We start from the raw sequence: 15,519 nt of genomic DNA, 5'->3' as shown, positions 1-15,519 counted from the left end.
CAAGGAAAAAATCTATTGCCAGCAGAGTTAAGGACAATATGTTTTAAAAATATACTAGAAACAAAAAGAATCATAACATGGTATCAGTCCATTACTAGATGGAAATAGAATGGTCAATAATAATGCCAGAAATAACAAAAGTGTTCTGTAAATATTTCAGTTCTGTATTTGGGAAAAAGCTGTATGATGTAGTTGTGAAATATGATGATGACTCTTTCCATTCCACTAGTATCTCAGCAGGATTTTAAACAGCAGCTACCAAAATTAGACATTTTTAAATCAGCAGGCCTGGATAACTTCCACCCAAGAGTTTTAAAAGAGCTGACTGAGGAACTGCTGGACCATTAAGGATGTTGAATACATCTCAGAAAATTGGGGATGCCCCGGAAGACTGGAAGAAAGTGAATGTTGTGCCAATAATTAAACTGGATAACCTGGGTAATTATAGGCCTGTCAGTCTGACATCAATCCTGGACAAGATAATGAAGCAGCTGATACAGGAACAAATTAATATTGAATAAAAAGAGGGCAATGTAATAACTGTCCATCAACATGGAGTTATGCAAAATAGATCCTGTCAAACCAACCCAATATCTTTTTTATGAGATTACAAGTTTCGCTGATAAAGGTGATAGTATTGATGTAATAGACTTCTGTAAGGCATTTCACTTGGTATCAAAATTTAATTAAAAGCTAACATAATACAAAATTAACGTCTCACACGCTAAGTGGATTAAAAACTGGCTAAGTGCCATATCTCAAAATGTATTAATATAAATGGGAAAACATCATTGAACGAGTGTTTCTAGTGGGGGGTCACCCAGGGTTCAGTTTTTGGCCCTATGGTATTTAACATTTTTATCAACAACTTGGAAGAAAACAAAATCATTGCTGATAAAGTTTGCAGATGATGCAAAGATTAGGGAAGTGGTAAATAATGAAGATTACGGGTCACTGATACAGGGTTCAAGCAAACCAGATTCATTTGAATATGGCTAAACATAAATGTTTACATCTAGGAACAAGGAATATTGGCCACACCTGCAGGATGGGGGACTCTATCCTGGGAAGCAGTGACTCTGTGAAACACTTGGGGGTTGTGATGGATAATCAGCTGAACATGAGCTCCCAGTGTAAGGCTGCAGCCAAAAGGGCCAATGGGATTCTGGGATGCATAAACGGGAATCTGGAGTAGGAGAGATGATTTTACCTGTATACTTGGCACTGGCGTGACTGCTGCTGGAATCCTGTGTCCAGTTCTGCTGCTGTCATGGGGTTTGCCAATCACCGCTAGGGGCACCCCCTGCTGGCTGCTCTGGGGCTTAGCTCTTTCAGCCGGACACCCTCTTCTTGCTGTTCCTTGGCCTCATCTTCAGGGCTTAGCCCTCCAGCCAAGTACACAATGGTCCTCCCCTTCCGAGGTTCTACAAAGTCCTCCACAGCATCCCAGGCACACTCCTGGCTGAGCCACACCCCCTCAGTGACTGGGATGAACCTTCCCGGACGGTCTTCACGATCACTGCCCAGATCATGCCACTCCTTCAGGGGCTGTAGGGGAACCCAGGCCCACCCTCTACTCTGGGTTCCGGTCCAGGGGTCCTATCTCCAGCAACTACCCCAAACCTTCCTGCCTCACCCCTAGACTACTCCCTACCTTGCCTATCCCAGGCTTGCATTGTCCATCCTAGCTAAACCCCTATCTCCTCCTGGTCTACTAGACAGACCCTTCCTCTTGGGGCCAATGCCCCTTTCTTTCCCTTACCCCAGGGACAGCGACTGCAGCTCTCCTCCCTGCAGCCTCTTTCTGCCCCCAGCCCCCTGGTTTTATAGGCGCCGCTCCTGTTCCGCCCTTAGTTAGGACTCTCCTCTCAGCCTAAATGGTACGGTAAGGAGGGTCAGCTACCAAGGCTCATACTCCCCCACTCTTCTCACAGAGGTAATTCCTACCCCAAACACCCCTTTCGTGGAAAGATGAAGTAAAGAGCAGGCAGCCATTCGTTCAAAGGGTGGACCCCTCGACCCTGATAACAGTAGATTGAAATTCCAAGGATTAAATCTGCCACCTGCGGAGAGAGTCTATCCAGACCCGTTAAGCACCTAACTTACATGCAATTGGAAAATCCTGAGCGAGCTGCACTTTGAGGCTGGAAAGCAGAGATAGCTGCTAGTGAGCTCTGACAGAACTAACAGCCAGGCCTTGTTGTTTCAGGCGGAACAAACAGTCCAGAACACATCTTTATTCTGAGACCATGAGGAGAACCGCTTCCATATTAACAGGTAAATGTATCTAGGCACAAGGCTTTCTGCTATTTAGGAGAATGTTTTGCATGTTCTCTGAACAGTCGCCCTCCTGTGGAGTCAACCATGGAGTGTCCATAGCGCATGATGAAGAGCCGCCAGGTTGGGATGCAGCAGGTAACCCTGCTCTTGTGAGATCAGGTCTAGTTCTGGAAGTAGTGTCAAGGGAGGTCTGGCGGACAGGGTCAGCAGAGTAGAGAAACATGCTGACGAGGCCAAGCCAGTGCTACAAGGATCACGCAAGCACAATCCTTCTTGATTTTTGAGCAGCACGTTGGAAAGTAGCAGCACCGGAGGGTAAACGTACATCAGTGTCTCCTTCCAGGATAAGAGGCAGGTGTCTGTGAGAGATCCCTGACTTGTTACCTGCTCTTGAATAGAAATGAGTCTTACCCAATCCAGCCTGAGAGACCCTTTTAAAGCAGCATGTATTATATATTACGGGTCCAGACCTATACCTAAGCCCTTATACCTAACCCCATTCATTTTCAGTTCTGTTACCAGTTCCTCTTTATCGGTCAGGACTAGAGCTAATAAAGAATTTCCCCCACATTGGCAGCAACACTTTTTGAGGGAGGAACTTGGCATCTACCACGTTTCAAAATTCCAAGGGTGTTTCAGTGCTGCCAGCATGACACCTCCAGCACACGGCTCTCACATTAAAGTCCCCCATGATCACGCAGTGTTTTCCCTACACATTACGATGTAGAAGGCTCTGGTCATCCTATTCCCTAGTGCACGCGCAGTGCGAAATAGAGGCTAAGCCTCCTCAGACCTTGTGTAGCCGGGGGAGGGGCGGAGTTCTTGGGCTCCTTCCCCACCCCGGCTAGGGCCACAGTGAGGCTGAGACCAGCAAGCGGGGCTGTGGCCTCAGCCAAAAGAGGTGGGGCAGGGGGGTAGCCCTAGTGGGATTCGGTGGCTGCAGCAGACACCAACTAACACCTTGTGCTTTATCTGTTAGGACAGCAGCTCTCAAACATTAGCAACCTGAGGACTCTCATTTAGATTTACATTTTTTGCAGAACCCCAAGTCCCCTGCTCAACTCTAGGCCCCACCCCACCTCTTCCCGCCCCTGCCCCTCATCTTCCCCGCCTCCGTCCGCCCCCTTCCCCTCTCCTCTCCCCTCCCGCCCAGCATCTCCTGCACCCCACTGAACAGCTGTTCCCCGGCGTGCAGGAGGCGCTGGGAGGGAGGGAGAGGAGTTGAGGGAGGAGTTGATCAGTGGAGCCGGTGGACCCCAGTCTGAGAAACGCTGTGTTAGGACACTGAATCTTAAATATTCCAGATCATTTTCTTCCATCATCAGTGGGGGAAAGAGGAAGGCTGGAGAGTGTCTTTAATCTGTGGAAGGGGGGTTGGGGGGTCAGATTTCCTAGGTCAGCTGGGGGGGCTCAAGCCAGCTGCTCCTCCCCTCCATGGCAGTCAGGCAACACGTGAGTTGTGTGGTGCTGGGTGGCTGGTCTGGGCCGACCCTCCCGTCACAGCAGGGTGCAGGTGCCCGTGCGCTTGATCCTGAAGGTGGAGAGCACCAGCCCCATTTTGCGCTCGCTGTAGGGGGGGTAGCGCAGGGCGTTCACGGTCTCCAGGCCCATGCTGCGCAGGAGGCAGGCGCGGTGGTGAGAGAAGGTGTTGAAGCTGAACTTGCCGTGGTACAAGCCCAGCCCGCTGTTCCCTAGAAACAGAGCAGAGCTCGGATACAGGCTCAGGGCAGGGCCCAACCCCACGGTACGATCCCAGCCCACTGGGCCCTCCCCACACAGCCCGGTTCAGTCATGGGGCCCAGCCACGCCCCCACCCCACCCCTCCAGTACGATCCCAGCCCACTGGGCCGTGCCCACACAGCCCGGTTCAGTCACAGGGCCCAGCTACCCGCATGGTACGATCCCAGCCCACTGGGCCCTGCCCATAGCACATGGCTCAGTCACAGGGCCCAGCCATGCTCCCCCTCAGGGGCTCAGCCCCAGGCTGGGGGCAGGGAACAGGGCTTAGCTGGGGCCCAGACGTACCAATCCCACCGAAGGGCAGAGAGATTAGCGTCATCTGCATTATGGTGTCGTTGGCACCAAATCCGCCGCTGCTCGTCCTCTCCAGCACCCGACGCACCAGCTTGGGGGAAGCAGAGATGGGGGGGGGGGGACGAAGTGGGACGGTTCTTAATGTTTCCTCTGAATACTGTGTGGGTGCCTCAGTTTCTGTCTGACACTCTGTCTCCTGGCAACTAATGGCCTGGGCCCTTCCCCCCTGCAAGGGGATGCTAAAGGTGTGGGAGAACAAAGAGATCAGGTGACCTCCTGGCCCGGGAAAGAGACAAAGGCCAGAAAGGAGGGGCTGGAGGGGGTTTCAGTCTGGAGCTGGCTGGGGATGAGGAGTGAGTGCAGACGTGGGGGTCTGCCTCACTGGGCCCCAGAATGGACCTGGCTGAGGGGTCCGGTTCTCTGTACCTACAAGCTCTGTTTTAGAGCGTGTTCCTGTCATCTAATAAACCTCTGCTTTACTAGCTGGCTGAGAGTCACGTCTGACTGCGAAGCGAAGTGGGGGTGCAGGACCCTGTGGCTTCCCCAGGACCCCGCCTAGGCGGACTCGCTGTGGGAAGCGCACGGAGGAGCATATGCTGAATACTCCAAGGAGAGACCCAGGAGGTGAAGCCATGTGAACTTCTCACCCTGAAGACAGTCTGCTCTGAGGGAGAGGAAGCTCCCCAAAGTCCTGACTGGCTTTGTGGGGCGCAGTTCCAGAGCATCGCCCTGGGACTCCATGACAGGGGGTGAGGGAGCCGCAATTTGTGCCTGATACCCACCCGCAGCTACCCCAGTGCTGCCACATCCGCTGGCCCGGAGCCCCTCCCACACAGCTGCTTCCCTCCGGGAGGGGTGACCAGACCCGGGCAGCGTGTGGGGAGCCAAGCAGAGCCGTTCTCCTGGGGAGACTGGCCCCAGGATCGGGGGGGCGGGGGGGTGTCGCACGGCCCCAGCAGTGAACAGGTGAAAGGCCGGTTCCGGCACGGAGCCTGCCCTGGGCCCGGGCATGAGTCCTCAGCCAGAACTCGCCCTAGATCCCTGCCCCGCACCTTGCTGTCGGAGGCGAAGACGTACATGGCCAGCGGCCGTTCCCGGCGGTTGATGAAGGCGATGGCTTCGTCCACGTTGGGCACGGTGACGATGGGCAGGACGGGCCCGAAGATCTCCTCCTGCATGGCAGGGTCTGACGGCTGCACGTCCGCCAGCACCGTGGGGGCTGTGGGGGGAGGGGGGGGATCACTCACTACACAGGGGCACATGGCAGCCCTCATCCACCATGGGTCTGCCCCCATCCAGCCCTGGCACCGGAGCTTTCCACAGGCCCTGCCCTGCCACCAGAGCTCCCAGTGCTCATTTCTCCACCATCAGGGCTCCCCGTGCCCTGCCCGGATCCTCAGCCCAAGGCCCCTGCTCCCTGATGTGGATGGGTCCCCCGGAGCCCCCGCGCCCCGGCATGGATGGGTCCCCCAGAGCCCCGACATGGATGGGTCCCCCGGAGCCCTCACCGATGTAGCGCTCCCTCTCGTCCGTCTGCCCCCCGATGGCCACGCGCCCGCTGCCCAGCAGAGCCCGGATGCGCTGGAACTGCTTGTCACTGATGATGCGGGCGAAGTCAGGCGACTCCCGAGGCTCGGGGCCGAAGAACTGGGTGATGGCGTGGCGCAGGGCGGGCAGCAGCTTCTCCTGCGTCTCCGCGCTGCACAGCACGTAGTCGGGCGCGACGCAGGTCTGCCCCGCGTTGAAGCAGCGCCCCCAGACCAGCCGGTTGGCCACGTTCTGCAGGTCGCTCTCGTCGGCCACGTAGCAGGGGTTCTTGCCCCCCAGCTCCAGCGTCAGCGGCGTCAGGTGCTTGGCCGCAGCTGCCATCACGATCTTGCCCACTTGGGGGCTGCCTGCGGGGGTGGGAGAGATGCATCAGGGCAGAGACCCGCCACTCTTCCACCCGGCCTGGGGTGCCAGGGGCCTTGGGATGCAGGCAGCCCCGGCCTCGCCCAGGAAGGGGAAGGACCCTGCATCTGGCTGGGGGCTCCAGTCATTCCCAGCCCCCACCTTCAGGGGCCTCAGGGCTCAGAGAGTCACTCAGCTGGGATCCCAGCCCCAGAGAGCCCCCTCCTGGCCCAGTCAGGACAATGCCGAGGGGCCCAGAGCCACTGGCTGGGCCCTGAGTGTGCACCGTGGCAATGGGCTCTGGGGGCAGCCCCTGGGAGGGGGAAGGCAGAGGACGTGTGTAGGGGGGCTGGACGGTGCCCCTTGGAGTGGAAGGGGAGGTGACCATGGAGAGGGGCGGGGGCTGGGTCACTTGGGACATACCCGTGAAGAAGATGTAGTCAAACTTGTTTTCCAGCAGCTGGGTCATCTCCGCAGGGCCCCCGGTCACCACAGCAAAGCAGTCCTGCAATCGGAGAGGGGAGGGTGTGGGGGGTGATCCTCATCCTTCCCCCTTTTACTCTGCCTCACCCCTGCCCATTGCTGTACTGTTCCCCTCTCTGCTCCCTGTGGCCCTGTCCCCGTCACGCTGGCTACCGGCACTGACGGGTGTTGGGGGGAAGGGGGCACCGGGGAACAGCTCAGTGGGTGTGGGGATGCATTGTTCGAGGTATTGTGGAGGCACAGAGGAGAGCTGGGTGTTGGAGGCTGGGGCATGGGGGCCAGCTTGGCATGGGGTAGGGGGCTGGGCATGGTGCTAGGCCTGCAGGAGTGGCTCAGCGCTTTGGGAACAGGAGATGGGCGTGGTGCCCAGGGAGAGGGCAGCTCCTTACCTTGTCCAGGTAGCTGGGCAGCGTCTCAGCCAGGAGCTTCTCAGTGCTGCTGCTGATCTCGGATGGTTTGATGATCACACAGTTCCCTGGGGGGGCAGGCAGGATGTCACTGTGCAGCACAGACACCTCCCCTCCCCAGGGCCTCGCCGCAGCACCCCAACCCACCACCGGGGAGCACTGCAGGGAGGTGTCCCTGGGGAACACACCAGGAGCCTCATTTGGGGCTGGGGAAAGTTGTGGGTCAGGAGCCCTGGCCCAGAGGATGTGGGTGTGACACTACACCCCATATTCTCACAGTGATATTATTATGATATGATTATGGCATAATTATGATGGATTTTATGTAAGATGGGTCATGTAAGGGGCCATTGGGAAGCTTATGATTTGCTGAATAGGATTATCCTATTTGTATGCATGTATCTGAAGTTATAAATACTGACTATGTATCTATACTTCAGATGTCATTACACCTGGATAACGCCCACTGGACAAGACACTTTTAGCCTAGATAGATGGTTGTGAAGGGCCTATTCAGGGCAATGGGCCACTAGGAAAAACAACAGGCCTTAGGAGAAGCTTATCCCCCACCTGGGAGCCTTCCTGAGCACACTACAGACAGTCCGAGAGTAATGGCTGCTATGACTCTACAAGGACATGTGACCACGCTATTCCATCTTGGGATGTCAGTATTTTTCCACAAACTGATCTGAGAACCAAGCTGCAGGAACAAAGGCTTCCTGCCATACGCTAAAGCTATATAAGGCAGGAGAGTAACATCATCTGGGGTTCTTCACTCCTCACCCAAGAAGACTCCTGGAAACACCTGAGGAGCAAAGACTGAACTGGGGGAAGTGCTGGACCCAGGCTAAGGGGATTTCTAGCCTGTGTGTGAAGGACCTGGGGATTCCAAGCTTGTGCCTTAAGAATCTGCAGCCTGATGGTATCATTTCTCAGGGTGAGAATCTGCTCATTCATATCCAATCTCTTTAGTATATTAAGTTTAGTTTGCGTTTTGTTTATTTGTTAGGTGATCTGCTTTGATCTATTTGCCATCACTTAAAATCTATCTTTTGTAGTTAGTAAACTTGTTTTTGTTTTAATTTAAACCCATGAACTCTGACTGGAGTGCTTGGGGAAAATCTCGGCTTGGTTACCACAACTGTGCATTGCTCTCTTCACATTAATTGAGAGGCGGAGCGGGTATGAAACCCATATACTGGCGAGATTTGACCAGGGCAGGACAGTACTGCTCTGCAGTCCCAGGCTGGGAAGCTAGTGGTTAGAGGGGGAGGGATAGCTCAGTGGTTTAAGCATTGGCCTGCTAAACCCAGGGTTGTGGCTTCAATCCTTGAGGGGCCATTTAGGGACTGGTCCTGCTTTGAGCAGAGGGTTGGACTCACTAGATGACCTCCCGAGGTCCCTTCCAACCTTGATATTCTATGATTCTAAAGAACCAACGTGTCATTGCAGCTGGGTGTGTTCCTACCTGTGTGAATGCTGGTGAAAGTGAAGGCTGGCGGGCTCTGTGGTTTGTCACAGCAGCACAGTGTGAGAGGGAGCCCAGGAGGGTGGGTCACAGGCGGCTCAGTGATACCCCAGTTCCAGGTGGCACCCGGGGGAGAACCCATCACAGTAGGGACCATGCTGGGGATGGGAGCTCTGCCTGGAGCAGGTTCCAGGCTGGGGGGGTAGGGACCATGCTGGGGTGGAAAGTGTCCCTACTCCCTAACTCACCGGCTGCAATGGCCCCGACCATGGGCACCAGGATGAGCTGCAAGGGGTAGTTCCAGGGCCCGATGATCAGCACCACTCCATAGGGCTCCTTCCGGATGAAGGCCGTGTCCATCTGAGTCACCTGCAGAGGAGGCCTCGGCATCAGGAGCTGGAGGGACTGGGTCCTAGGGGGCAGGGAAGTGAACTGGACTGGGAGGACAGGAGCCCTGGCTTGGCCATGGGGGCAGGTCCCAGCTCAGCCTTGGGTGCTTGTTGCCGGCCGTCACAGGCATAGGCCTGGGGGTGTGTTTCTCCCCACATTTCACTCGGGGGGAGCTCAGCCCCGAGGATGCATCTCCCCCTTACCAGGTTCTTGTCCACACCCTCGTCCTTCATCCAGCTGGACAGGTTGTTGAGTGCGTAGTTGACCTCGTTCTTGACCATGATAATCTCAGAGAGCTCCACCTCGAAGGGGGGCTGGAGGCACAGAGCAGCATTAGCTTCATCCCCGGCCATGCCCATTCTGGTACTACTTTGATCCGGATGCTGTGTGCCTCCGTGCACCCTACTGCCAGGCACTAGAGGTGCCTGTATCCCATAACTGGCTGGCTGGAGAGCAGAATTGCTCCAGTGAACTGAACGGAGCCTGCCCCTGGGAACAGAGGCCCCGGAGGAGATAATGGATGCCCAGCCAGTGGGCCCTTAACTCTGAGTGGCAGGGAGGCCGATGCAGGCTGGGCTCCTGAGGGCAGCAGCAGGGAGGACAGTGTTAACCGCCAGGGCTTAACATAAGAAAGCCAGTATCTGTCTACCGACAGTGGCCAGGCAATGATCAAGCTTATCCACTTTCTCAACATCACTCATGATTTTATATCCACATTAAATTTCATTTGCCATTTTGTTGCCCAATCACTCTTAACTTGCAACTGCTGCTGGGAAACAGAAGCACAGATGAGGGGAGGGCGAGTGGAGCTGGAGCTCAGAGGATCAGAGCATGGCACAGGGCCGACAGGGTTAGGGGCTGGCTCTCTGCCCTGCCCTGCCCTCCCCCCCACGCTTTACGCTTTGCTGCCTTGTGGACCCTGGATTCCAGGTGACACAGGTTACCTGGTTTGGAAAGGGCGGCCTGGAGTCGCCGCAGATCCTGACAGACGGGCGTTGATCCCCGAGGGGTAAAAGGCTCCGAGCAGGAGTCTGGCTCAGTGGGAGGCGCTGGGCAGAGCTCTCAGGGTGAAGCAGGAGGGCTGGAGCCCACAGGCTCCATCTCGGAGGCAGTGAGGCCACGTGGCCGGCCCTGAAGGAGGAGTGGGACCTCTGGGGTCCTGGCGCACTGAAGGGCTCCTCCGAGCAACTGTTTAAAGACTGGGGCATAGACCACGACACCGCCATGGCCTGGGGCACACAGCCCTGCCCATCCACCACTACAGACCCCGAGGGCGGCGTGGGGCCAGGATGGGACCAGCTGGGGGAAGCTCACTGGGGTGGGGGCAGACGCAGTGTCATCTCCCCTGGCAAAGGGTCCCCCCACAGGTCAGTGCGGTCCCCGGGCCAGAGGCATCTGGACTCCTCACCAACACCAGACTCACGCAGCCGTCGGGGTGCAGGAGGCCTTCTGCCAGCTCCGGGCGGCTGAGAGATGCCGACCCATCTCGGCGGGCGATCCCTGGCCTCGGATCTCCTCGCTTTTGTCACCTCCCAGCTGGCCCCCAGCAACATGACAGGTCTGGGCACGGAGCCGTCCCACCAACAGGAAATGCCAGTAGGTCACCACAGTGCGTCTCCTCAGCACCACCGGCTGCCAGGAGCCCCTCACCCAGTCCTCTCGCCCGGCACTGGTGCCCCATGGACTAGAGAGACCAGGGCTGGATCCAGCGCATGTCAGCGCTCCATTGCCTGGGCCCGGCGCATCTAACAGAGCCTAACCCTGGGGATGGGGACCGGGGTTGACAGCTCCACTCCTTGGGCCGGGGGGACTCTCTGCCACCAGGCAAAGCTGGTCTGTGCAGGAGACAGAGTCTCCTCAGGGGCCGATCACAGCCCAGGGAACAAACTGTCCCAGGAACTGTCCCAGCCTTCCCCGTCCAAGGGCAGGTGCTGCTCCCACAGGCCTTCGCTGACAGAACCCAGGGCAGTAAGGACATTTAACTAGGCCCTAACAAAACACCCCCACCTGCACAGACAGACACAGACACAGACCTGCCCCCCTGGGAGGAGAGAGGGGACTATGTCACCTTGCTTACCACACGACCCACAGTCCTCCACTCCTGCGGGGAGGAGGGTGGGCCAGGAACCTGGGCAGACAAGACCCCAGTGTGCCCCCTGCTCTCTGTGCTGTGGGGGATCCCCAGGGAGACCCCCATTCCCCCCAACCCTGCCCTACAGAGAGACCTGCCCCCCCATTGCCCTGCGCTGGGCTCAGCCCCATCCGGCTCACCTTGCGCATGTCCGAGGCCATGGCATCCAAGATGAGCTGTTTCTTTTCATCCAGGAAGCGGCGCAGCGCCTCCAGCTGGGAGACCCGGTGCTCAGCGGCGCGCGTCTTCCCCGTGAGCCAGGCAGCGCGCAGGCTGCTCACCAAACCCACATAGGGGTTCATGCTGGGGGAGGGGGTGGGTCAGTCTGTGCTGGGGGGACCCAGAGTCCTCGCCCCATCCCCGGCTCTCCATCCACACAGCCACTGACCCCCACCCATCTCCACAGCCTCCAATCCTTCCCCCTGCATCCCCACAGCCTCTGAGCCCCTAACCCCCATCTCCCTGCAGCCCCTGCCCATCCCCACTGCCTCTGAGCCCCTAACTCTCCTCCCCCTACAGCCACTGCCCATCCCAGCCCCACTGCCTCTGAGCCCCTAACCCCCACCCCTTGCAGCTCCTGCCCCTCCCCACAGCCTCTGAGCTCCTAACCCTCCTCCCCCTGCAGCCCCTGCCCATCCCCATCCTAGCTCCACCACCTCTGAGTCCCTAACCCCCACCCCCTGCAGCTTCCACCCATCCCCAAGGCATCTCAGCCATTAACCCACCCGGCCCCTCCCCCCCGCCACTGAGCAGCTAACCCCGCTCCCCCAGCAGCCCCTGCCCAACCCCCGCGCCTGAGCCCCGAACCCCCACCCCTGCAGCTCCTGCCCCTCCCCACTGCCTCTGAGCTCCTAACCCTCCTCCCCCTGCAGCCCCTGCCCATCCCCACTGCCTCTGAGCCCCTAACCCTCATCCCCTGCAGCCCCTGCCCCTGCCCACAGCCTCTGAGCCCCAACCCCCATCTCCCTGCAGCCCCTGCCCATCCCCACTGCCTCTGAGCCCCAACCCCCATCTCCCTGCAGCCCCTGCCCATCCCCACTGCCTCTGAGCCCCTAACTCTCCTCCCCCTACAGCCACTGCCCATCCCCATCCGAGCCCCATGGCCTCTGAGCCCCTAACCCCCACCCCCTGCAGCTCCTGCCTATCCCCACAGCCTCTGACCACACCCATCTCCACAGCCCCCAACCCTGAAGCCCCAGCAGCAAGCCCAGCCCCGCCCCCAGTACCTGATTCCCCCTCCGAACCAGGAAACAATCGCGGCTGTTTTGTGATTGGCACAGCCCCGCCCCCTTCCCATTATGCTGATGGTGATTGGGCAGCGGACCTCGAAGGAAGGACGGTGATTGGCTGGGCCGGGGCTCAGCCAGGGGACGAATCATGTTGTGGCTCTTCGCTCGCTGCCATTTCTTGACCGATGATGCGGTCACGGCTCCGCCCCGCAGGGCAGAGAGCTAGAGCCGCCAGCGCCCGCAGTGCTGGGAGCCAGGACTCCTGGGTTCTGTCCCTGCTCTGGGAGGGGGGTTGGGTGGGTGAGAGATGTGGGAGGGGCTGGGAGCCAGGACTCCTGGGTTCAATCCCTGCCCTGGGAGGGGAGAGGGGTTTGGTGGTTAGAGCAGGGGGCAGGTAGGTCTCCTAGTTAGAGCAGTGTGCTGGGAGCCAGGACTCCTGGTTGTAGCCCAGCTTGGGGGGGTGCTGTCTAGTGGTTAGAGTGAGGGAGGGCTGCAGGCTAGGGCTCCTGTTCTTTCCTGGGTTGGGGAGGACAGTGGGATCTGGTGGTCAGAGTACTGATTTATCCTCCCATCAGTGACCCACACAGGTGTAGGTGTGACCCTACTGGCCTGTGGCCCATGGCTCCCTGCTGGCAGTGTGAGGATGGGCCTGCCTGGCCTGTGCTGTGTGTTGATTTGGTTGGGAGGAGACTCCCCCATTGGGTGCTCTCCCCAGTGAGATGCTCTGAGGGGCAGGGACTGCTCGCTTAGCGCAAGAGCCCAGCTCTGCCACTCCCCTCCTAGGCCCTAACCCTGCTGCAGCCAGCAGGGCTTGGCCTGGACCCCTTTGTGTGTGTGTGTGTGTGTGTGGGGAGGGGGAGTTCGGCTGCCCCAAGCCTTAAACCCGCTAGTTCACTCACTCAGCTCTGCACCACACCTCCCTGACAGCTGTGGAGACCCACAGAGCTTGGTGTCTCTAGGCACTCGGCCCCTCACCCAGCAGCTTTGGAGTCCGTCTTGCCTGTGTCGCTACCCGTGGCCGCCTTCCCTGGGATGTCTCCGTTTGTGTCCATGTTGTTACCCTGGAAGATGTTGGTGGCTTTGATCTATAGAAAGTCATAGACCTGGTTAAAGCCAATGGCTGTGCTAAGCACCTGTCTTTCAGGCCAAAGGAATGGAGCAATTACATATCCTTGTGTGTAGTGATAGCTGGAAACAACAGGAAGGCAATGAGGCTCAGAGCAAAGCTAATCACAAGCCAGGTGGTTTCCCTGGGACTGATTGCAAATGTTGGGGAGCAAGAGGGGGAATATGTGTGTGTGTGAGTGAGCGAGAGCGAGGGGCCCTGGAGGAAGCAGAGAACTGGCTGCCCTTGGGCAGGGAGCTCACTGGAGTGGCAGACTTGGGATTTCTGAGCAAGGGACCTGCCTCCTGTTTGTCTCTCCTGGGTGCAGGGGACCGGCCTCTGCCTGCGTTCTTTGGGGAGAAATGGGATTGCACCAAAGAACAGCCCTGACACGTAGCCTCTGTTTCTCCTTGTAATGGAAACAGCCTGGCAAAGCCTGAATGAACTGCTGGGGCCAAAGAGGCAATAGTGTTTTCAGCTGTAAAGGGAAGAGGAAATGTCCCACAAATGCTGCACCTGGCATGGTGTGTGTGTGTGTGGGGGGGGTACCCTGCTGGGGCTGAGGTGTGAAGGGTTAATGCATTCTGTGAACCCTTCATTCCCTCCAGCCTGCTGGATTGGGCCTAGGAGTTCGGTCCCGTTCATGCAGAGCAGAGGTGCTGTCCCAACGCCACGTCTGTACTGCAATAAAACACCCGCGGCTGGCCCCCCCCCGCTGACTCAGGCTCGCGGGGCTCAGGCTACGGGGTTAAAAATAGCAGGGCACACGTCCAGGCTGGGGCTGGAGCCTGGGCTCCAGGATCATCCCTCCTTGTGGGGTCCCAGAACCCAGGCTCTAGCCCCAGCCCAAATGGCTACACCCCAATTTTACAGCCCCACACCTGAGCCCCATGAGCCGGAGTCAGCTGAGCAGGGTGGGGCTGGCTAGGAGATGAGAGGGGGAAACACTGAGCGGGCCTGGGTGGGCTGGCCAGGGGATGGAAGATCCCACAGGGTTGCTCTGCCCCAGGTTCTCTGTCCACTCGAAGTCCTTCTCAGCAGAGGGCCTGCTACCCTGACTTGGACGCCCCTAAGGGTGGTCTGGGCCCACAGGCCTCACTTGAGTGTTGCAGGGGAAGGGCTGGGCCCTTGGATAAATGTCTCACCCCCGCTGGCCTCAACAGGAAAGCCCAGAGAACAGGGACCAAGGCACCCACTCCCCAGAGCTGCTGGGCACAAGAACGGGGTGCCAGGGCCTGCCTGAGTCTCCAGCACAGAAACAGAGTCTGTCCCAGGCCTGCATTAGCAGGGACAGTTGGTCAGTGCCAAGGTGACCAACGTGGGCCGGGGAGTCCCTTGGCCTTGCTGCCCTCCATGCATTGATGTCCCCATGTCTCTCTGTGGGTGCTCTCCTCAAGGATCTCCACAGTTGGCAATGCCCCAACGGGGTCACCTTCCCCCAGACTCACGCAGCGCTGACCCACCAGGCTCCTGAGTAAGGGGGGAGCAGGAACCCTCCAACCTCACTGGCGTTACCTCTTCTCTGCACAGCACCCAGCCCGCTCCCTGCGGGGGGTTACAACAGTTGCTGTGCTGACGGTGCCCAGCTGCCTGGCATTCCCGATGTGTCAGCCTGCCGCGATGAGCCTGATGCTGGTTCAAGAGTTAGAGTTTTATCTGCATGGAAGTACCAAAGTCTACACGGTTCAGCCCTGGCACCTGGGACAAGGTCCTGTGAGCGGGAATCCACAGGGACGGGAAAGGCCCCACCCAGTCCCTCTCCTGGGCCCAGAGCAGGACTCACCCACCCCCTAGTGGGAGCCTGGCATACATACTGGTCAGCAGGCATGGTAAGCATCACTGCCCTGCCTGCCAGAGGATAACATGGCAGAGCCAGTACAGGTCTGTCCTGGGCAGCTCCATCCCACAGCTGCCTGCAGCCCTATGCTCTCTGCCAGCATGACTGCTCCCCAGCCAGCTAGGGAATCCCCTGCCCTGTGGCATGCTGTCCCCTGGCACTGGCTGTCCCAGATTGCTGTCCCATCCCACATTAGCACAGCTCTCGTTACCTGCCCCACCCTGTATGTGTGTTCCCATGACTGTGTGACGACCCCCAGAGTGTC

At 58.2% G+C, this 15,519-nt stretch overlaps 1 protein-coding gene across 3 annotated transcripts; it reads right to left on the bottom strand.

Moving 5' to 3' along the window:
* Positions 1-3,618: 3,618 nt before the first annotated feature.
* On the bottom strand, positions 3,619-14,991 carry LOC120405356 (aldehyde dehydrogenase family 3 member B1-like). 3 transcript variants are annotated; one of them, XM_039538927.1, is made up of 11 exons: positions 14,933-14,991; positions 13,288-13,397; positions 11,224-11,386; positions 9,156-9,266; positions 8,811-8,931; positions 7,077-7,162; positions 6,628-6,709; positions 5,823-6,209; positions 5,367-5,533; positions 4,306-4,405; positions 3,619-3,971 (listed from the first exon to the last, which is right to left on the bottom strand). In XM_039538927.1, the coding sequence occupies exons 2-11, from the start codon at positions 13,362-13,364 to the stop codon at positions 3,778-3,780; spliced, it is 1,488 nt and encodes a 495-aa protein (XP_039394861.1). In that variant the 5' UTR covers positions 13,365-13,397; positions 14,933-14,991; the 3' UTR covers positions 3,619-3,777. The 3 variants fall into 3 exon arrangements, with proteins under 3 accessions (XP_039394861.1, XP_039394862.1, XP_039394864.1); XM_039538928.1 differs by lacking the exons at positions 13,288-13,397; positions 14,933-14,991 and adding an exon at positions 12,310-12,494; XM_039538930.1 differs by lacking the exons at positions 3,619-3,971; positions 4,306-4,405; positions 14,933-14,991 and adding an exon at positions 4,506-4,553 and having other exon boundaries at positions 13,288-13,379.
* Positions 14,992-15,519: the final 528 nt, after the last annotated feature.

The sequence above is a fragment of the Mauremys reevesii genome, linkage group 4, assembly GCF_016161935.1.
Source record: "Mauremys reevesii isolate NIE-2019 linkage group 4, ASM1616193v1, whole genome shotgun sequence".
NCBI classification, from domain to species: Eukaryota; Metazoa; Chordata; order Testudines; family Geoemydidae; genus Mauremys; species Mauremys reevesii.
Note: the sequence above shows the minus strand (reverse complement) of the source record. Positions and strands in the feature narration are given on the sequence as shown.

Coding starts and splice junctions, on each gene's coding strand:
- LOC120405356 (XM_039538927.1), bottom strand. CDS start 13,364: ATGGACACAAACGGAGACATCCCAGGGAAGGCGGCCACGGGTAGCGAC. Junction 8,932..9,155: donor AGGGTGTGGACAAGAACCTG/GTAAGGGGGAGA, acceptor CCTCCTCTGCAG/GTGACTCAGATGGACACGGC. Junction 3,972..4,305: donor TCTGCCCTTCGGTGGGATTG/GTACGTCTGGGC, acceptor CTCTGTTTCTAG/GGAACAGCGGGCTGGGCTTG.